This window comes from Myotis nattereri (assembly GCF_964212035.1).
Source record: "Myotis nattereri genome assembly, chromosome: 2".
NCBI lineage: Eukaryota > Metazoa > Chordata > Mammalia > Chiroptera > Vespertilionidae > Myotis > Myotis nattereri.
Window position 1 is genome coordinate 159,846,595 of NC_138076.1, and position 7,225 is coordinate 159,853,819.

The 7,225-nt window shown below is 40.6% G+C and overlaps 1 protein-coding gene across 1 annotated transcript in view; it reads left to right on the top strand.

Moving 5' to 3' along the window:
• The window catches only part of NEMP1 (nuclear envelope integral membrane protein 1), a gene marked incomplete at its 3' end in the record, with an annotated part of 28,189 nt that extends 21,057 nt beyond the window's left edge, over positions 1 to 7,132 (top strand). Inside the window, exons 4-9 of the mRNA XM_081084603.1 lie at positions 501 to 573; positions 1,996 to 2,089; positions 2,522 to 2,636; positions 4,727 to 4,952; positions 6,076 to 6,249; positions 6,952 to 7,132. Coding sequence (XP_080940729.1) covers positions 501 to 573; positions 1,996 to 2,089; positions 2,522 to 2,636; positions 4,727 to 4,952; positions 6,076 to 6,249; positions 6,952 to 7,132 — 863 coding nt within the window. The remainder of the gene's footprint in view (positions 1 to 500; positions 574 to 1,995; positions 2,090 to 2,521; positions 2,637 to 4,726; positions 4,953 to 6,075; positions 6,250 to 6,951) is intronic.
• Positions 7,133 to 7,225: the final 93 nt, after the last annotated feature.

Consider the following 7,225-nt stretch of genomic DNA (forward strand, 5'->3'; position numbering starts at 1 on the left):
AATTGTGAAGAAGGAAAAGAAATCCATGCTAGTTTTGCTGTCACAAGTCAAACTGCAAAAGTTACAGCCACAGTGCATGGTAAGTGCTTTGTTAAGATGAAAAAGGCATTAAATTTATGGGTGGAAGACCTGGACAGAAAACGTGTTCCAATTGATGGCTGTGTGTTGGACCAGAAAACATTGGACCTATACTAAGACGTCAAGCAGGGAACCCTGAAATGAATGGCCACATTCACATAACTTTTATTACAGTATATTGTTATAATCTAATTGTTAGTTGTTGTTAATCTCTTACTTTGCTTATTTTATAAATTAAACTTTATCATAGCTGTTTCTGTATAAGAAAATACAGTACATTACATATATGCTTCAGTACCATCCATGGTTTCAGGATTCCATTGGGGGTCTTGGAACGTATCCCCCAACAGATGAGGAGGGACTACTATAATGCCTTAAACTGTTTGTTTCTCCTATTAAACAGAAGTCTCTGTTTATTTCAGGATTTGACCCCAAACTCTTTCTCATTTTCCTTCTTGGACTTATGTTATTTTTTTGTGGAGACTTGTTGAGCAGGTAAGTTCCAAGGCTAGAGTGCGGAATGACGAGACTCAGATCTGTCCTTGACTTTTATTGTAAAAACTCCAAGTGCTGCCATTTCCTTTTCCAGGACCTTTATGGCTAGGCCATTATCTGCTTGGATAATTTTTAAAAGTACTTTAATATATGTGTAATGATTTTTGTTTTTTCCTTGTATTACATAAGACTGGCAATAGTGAAATCTTCCCATTAGTTTGACCTATCTTGTGATGAGTCAACCACCCCACCATTGGAAAGAATGTGTTAAGCCCTTATTTTTACTGGGCTATGTATGTGTTGATAAGCTTCATGCCATTCAGAAGTAAAGAGACAAACATTAACTACTTATTCATTTCCTGCCTTTAGGAACTTACCAGCCAAGCTAGGTGACATGTCCAAATACAAAGAAAAGAAATAGAGAAAAAAGCAAACATTGAACAAAGATAGAACCAACATTAACTCTGTATACAAGTAAAAAGAGTATTTGTGGAGCAGTGAATGACAGATTAACAATTGGAGTTTGAAGTTGGGCTGAAGTTGTTCCTTTTTTGGAGGGATTCTAAGAGAAACTCAGTGAGGGAGGAATAACTGATAGAAAGAGCCTGGAATAGGAGTAGGAGCTCTCTGTTCTAGGCCCTGTGTTTGGTTTATCCTTCTGGGTAATCAGTTCAGTTCCAGTCTCCACAAGTGCAGTATTGTCCCTTCCTTCTCCCAGAGATGGTGTACGGTTCCTCAAAAGAAAGATTCTTATTAAAAACTAGAGGCCCGGTGTACGAGATTCATGCATTGGGGGCAGGGTGCCTCAGCCTGGTCTGCACAGTCTGGGACCCCTCGGGGGATGTCTGCCTGCCAGCTTAGGCCTGATCCCTAAACCCCCTAAGCTGGCAGGCACACATCCCTCTCACAGTCCCGGACCCCTCGCTCCTTACTGCCCACCTGCAGCAGAGACAGGAGAGGCTCCCACCACTGTTGCTGGGCTAGCCAGCCATCTGGCTAAGCAGTGCTCCCCCTGTGGGAGCGCACTGACCACCAGGGAGCACCTCCTGAGTTGAGCGTCTGCCTCCTGGTGGTCAGTGTGCATCATAGCGACCAGTCGTTCTGCCCTTTGGTCGATTTGCATATTACGCTTTTATTATATAGGATTGGGTTGGGAGAGATGCTGGGGATCAAAGTAGGAGACTAAATAGAGGTTTATTTTGGGGATATACCTGAGGGGACCTCATTGATACTAATCCTCATAATCTGGGAGCAACTATATTGTTATAGTTTCTTCAGTTTTCTGACTTCAAGTTTTGGGCAAATACCTCTTCTAATCTTGTATCTGTTTTCTATCTTTTGACTAGGATAGTTGTCCTAGTTGGAACAATGCCATGTATGAAGAATACACACATAGTCATGAAATACATTTTCTCTTTGCAGAAGCCAAATCTTCTACTATTCCACTGGGATGGGTGTGGGAATTGTGGCGTCTCTGCTAATCATCATTTTCATGCTGTCCAAGTTTATACCCAGGGTAAGTAGCAGAATAGTCATGTGGTTAAGATGAGCCTGGATAGTTGAAGGGTAGTTTTCTTAGGTAATTTAGCAGCACTGAAATTTGCATTGATATCTAAGCCAATGTCCTGCTCCTTCTTTGATTCAGAAAGGTACTTACCATGATGAATCTTGGAGCCTGATTACATATAAACTCCCTTTTTATTTAAAATTCCATGCTTAGTGGGGGATTAAAGTCTCCTTCCTATTTGCTAATTACATAGTCAGGCTTTTAAGTTATTTAGCATCTCATTTTCCCAGTGTCCTTAGCAGACTGTACCACTTTAAATAGGAAATCTTTGTCAGAGATGTGTTTTTCAGTAGTTTGAGGTTTTTTTAAACATAGTTTCATTTTGCTTTTATGTATGGAAACCTTTTGTGACTTTTTGCTTTCACTTCTACTCTGTTTTAGAAAAGTCCCATTTACATCATCCTGGTGGGAGGCTGGTCCTTTTCGCTATACCTCATTCAACTAGTTTTTAAAAATTTACAAGAGATCTGGAGGTGCTACTGGCAGTATCTTTTAAGTAAGTGTTACTGGTTTTGTTTTCCTTTTTATATGTTTATAAACTATTTTAGTTAATTTGGTCATGAAATTAACTTTTAGGAGTTTAATAGTCCATGCCATTTTATTAACTTTTAAGAATCGTAGTTCTTCACTTATTTCTAATCCCTCTTACAGTTGTTACCTTCTCTTAAATTAAAATGATGCTGCCCGGAAAAAGACTTTAATTTGTGTTGTAGATAAGTATACCTTTCCTTATATGATAAGCATCTTTCTGAAAAACTGTAAATTGACTTTATTAATACAATTGTATTTGTTTTATTTATTGTTATTGTTGACAGTATTACAGATGTCCCTCATTTTCCCTCCCTTTGCCGCCCTCCACCCAGCCTCTGCCCCATCCCAGGCCTTCACCACACTATTGTGTGTGTCCATGGGCTATGTATATATGCATATAAGTTCTTTAGTTAATTTCTTCCTGTCCCTCCAACCCCCCTCCTCTCTGAGATCTGTCAGTCTGTTCCAGGCATCCATGCCTCTGGACCTATTTTGTTTGTCAGTTTATTTTGTTCTTTAGATTCCACATTTAAGTGGGATCACGTGCTATGTGTCTTTGTCTGACTGGCTTATTTCGCTTAGCATAATATTCTCCAGGTCCCTCCATACTGTCACAAAGGGTAAGAGATCCTTCTGTTTTACAGATGAATACATAGGATTCCATTGTGTAAATGCATCACAGCTTTTTTATCCACTCATCAACTGATGGGCATTTGGGCTGTTTCCAGATCTTAGCTGTTGTCAACAGCACTATTTACAATATCTAGAGGTGCATAGATTCTTCCTGATCGGTGTTTCTGGTTTCTTAGGATATATTCCTAGAAGTGGGATCATTGGGTCAAATGGGAGTTCCATTTTTAATTTTTTGAAGAAATTCCAAACTGTTTTCCATAGTGACTGCAACCAGTCTGCATTCCCACCAGCAGTAAACCAGGGTTCCCTTTTCTCCATATCCTCACCAGCACTTGTTGTTTGTTGATTTAATGATGGTAGCTATTCTGGCAGGTGTGAGGTGATACCTTACTGTAGTTTTAATTTGCATCTCTCTGATCATTAGTGATATTGAGCATGTTTTCATATGTCTATTGGCCATCTGTATGTCCTCTTCGGAGAAGTGTCTATTTAGGTTCTTTGCCCATTTTTTAATTGGATTGTTTGTCAACATAATTGTATTTCTAATATACTTGAGGACTCGAAAAAATAACTCTTCATTGAATCTAATCTGTAAAGCAGGAACCCTTTTTTTATACAGATAGTAACTCTTAATCTACCCTTTGAGAGGTGATTAATCTGGATTTCCATATATTGAGTGGTTTGTTGTTAATCCTCACCCGAGGATCTTTTTCTTTTTCTTTTATTTAATATATTTTTTTATTGATTTCAGAGAGGGAGAGAGAGATGGAAACATCAGTGATAAGAGAGAATCATTGATTGGCTGCCTCCTGCACGACCCCCACTGGGGATTGAGCCCGCAACCCTGGTATGTGCCCTTGACCCGATTCGAACCTGGAACCATTCAGTCTGCAGGCTGATGCTCTATCCATTGAGCCAAACCAGCTAGGGCCCGAGGATATTTTTCCATTGACGTTTAGAGAGAGTAGAAGGGGGAGAGTGGGAGGGGGAGAAATAAAGAGAGAAACATCGATGTGAGAGAGACACATGGATTGGTTGCCTCCCCCACATGCCCTGACCAGGGCCAGGGATCCAGCCTGCAACCGAAGTGTGTGCCCTTGATCAGAATCAAACCTGGGACCCTTCAGTCATCGGGCCGACACTCTATTCACTGAGCCAAACTGGCTAGGCCATATATTGTGTTTTTAAACAGACTATTCTAGAGTTGTTCAGTGTGTAGCAATGCTTCAACTTAATGCAAATAAATTAGGGATAAAAAGAAGGATGGAAGCTTAAAAAGATAAATATATCTGAATGATAGGAAAAAATATGAATAATTGAGTAATGATCTTGTCCATTTTCCCAGTTCAGTCGGTGCTAGTCACTTACTGCTTTGCCCCACAGAAATTATTTTACTAATGTCTCTGTTAACTCTTCTCATAGGTTATGTCCTCACAGTTGGATTTATAAGTTTTGCCGTCTGTTACAAGTATGGGCCCTTGGAGAATGAACGAAGTATCAGCCTGCTGACCTGGACCTTGCAGCTGATGGGCCTCTGTTTCATGTATTCTGGTATCCAGATACCACAGGTTGCTTTTGCCATTATCATCATTGCTCTGTGTACTAAGAACCTGGAGTATCCTATTCGGTGGCTGTACATCACCTACAGGTGACTGAAAGGCAATGTAACTATTGAAATGTACAATGTGTGATACAGTTGCAGCAAAAGGACACAAAAGTGTTGACCTGGGAGCCTCTTTGCTAATGAAAATTTATTGTATTATTGCTTCTGATTTTTGTCCTTCCTGAGTCTCTTTCTTTAGACTGTAGGCATTTTTATAGTTTTATTATAGTTATTTTATATAAAAGTATCCACTAAAGTGTGATGTGCTCATGTTACCACTAGATGGTGCAAAGTAGTTACTTTTATATCAAATGCCTCAGGTTACATGGTTTCAGAGTCTTTCACATTGGCTCCCCGATTGCGCTGGGAGTCCTGGTCTTTTTCTGTTAATTGATTCCCCCCCTCTGCAGAGAGAGAGGAAGGGAGAGGGAGAGAGAGAAACATTGATCGGCTGCCTCCTGCATGTCTCCTACTGGGGATAGAGCCCACAAGCTGGGCGTGTGCCCTGACCAGGAATCGAACCATCAACCTTTCAGTGAACCAGACGATGCCCAACCAACTGAGCCACACTGGCCAGGGATGGGAGTCCTAGTCTTAAGATGTAATTCATAATGTGTTATCACCTTGCATAGTGAATATGGAATGATCTCAGATTGTCGGTGGTGGTTCTATTACAGATAGTCAAGGGTGATATCTTCAGTTTGGGGAACAAAGTTAATGGACCACAATTTTACACCATCATTTTTGGTCATTTTCCCAGTTTTTGGAAAATAAATACTTTGTCTATCATTTATTGGCAAATAAGTGAATTTGCTCACATTAGTGAATAATAATTGACTATTCTGACTTGTCACTAATAGTCTGACATATCAAGAGTACATTATAACTAAAGATATCTGGCCCAGCCAGCGTGGTCACAGTTCAGTTCCCGGTCCGGGCACATACCCGGGTTGCAGGTCCAATCCCCAGTGTGGGGCGTGCAGGAGGCAGCCAGTCAATGATTCTCTCTCATCATTGATGTTTCTATCACTTTGTCCCTCTCCCTTCCTCTCTGAAATCAAGAAGGTCAGGCTCTCTGCTGCATGCCTGGCCCACTGAAGGGAGCTAGAGGTAAGGGTGCATGCAGATTACTGATTAATGATTCATGGTGTTATTTTGATGAGCACAGAAAGATGTGTAAGGCAACAGAAAAGATTGTCCCCCCTCGTCTCCTGACAGAAGAAGAGTATCGAATACAAGGAGAGGTGGAAACTCAAAAGGCGTTAGAGGAGCTTCGAGAATATTGTAACAGTCCAGACTGCTCTGCTTGGAAGACTATTTCTCGAATCCAGTCTCCAAAGAGGTAAACTTTTGGCCAGATATGCCAAGCATCTGTCACAGTGACTGTGACCTTGAGTTTTAACAGATCATACTTCTAGGTAATAATTTTGTATTTATGGCTTTATTTTCCTATTCATCTAGTAGTCAAGAGAAAGGTATGTATATCATCATATGTTAAGCAGAACTGTCTACTCTAGCATAGACGTGAGAAGATTCCAACACCATATCAAGTGTCCCCTCTGATAGTATTGCATTACTCTTTGAGTGGTGTTTTCTGTTTGTTTGCTTGCAGGGGAGAGGGGTGGGATTTTTTTTTTCCTTTTTATTTGGGGGCAGCTATACCAATGAGTATGTGAATCTTCAGTTTGGAATCCTGATGGCATAAAGTTTATAGGACCATAAATATGAATGAATGTGTAATGACCCTTAATCTCTCTTATCAGAATTACAGGTGACTAAAGGAACCTTGGCACTTCCATAGCTAAAAAGGATAGGCTAGTGCTTATTAAGCAGGATGAGGTTGCAGGGGATGTTGGCCTATGACCCCAGCTTTCCTTTTCTCCTTGTTTCTTGCTTTGGTCTACTTAACTGCCAGAGTAAGGACAGGGATGCTGTCTGGACTCAGTATAATCTGAGTAGATGAAGGGTTTAAATTTATTCTTATTTTGAAATAAAAATAGAAAGGGCAGAAGGTGCCTAATGAATATTATCTTCTCTTTTCCAGATTTGCTGACTTTGTGGAAGGTTCTTTTCACCTCACACCAAATGAAGTTTCTGTCCATGAGCAGGAGTATGGATTAGGGAGCATTATTGCCCAGGATGAAATCTATGAAGAAACATCCTCTGAGGAGGAGGGCACAGATTCCTGGTATCCCACTGTCACTCAGAACAACTTTTTGACTTAGGCGGAAGTCAGTTATTTCTATGTGGACTGGCTTGGTCCCGTGATGTGGTCCATGCCGCATATGTTGTGCATTATGCTTCTCAGCTTGTTGAGA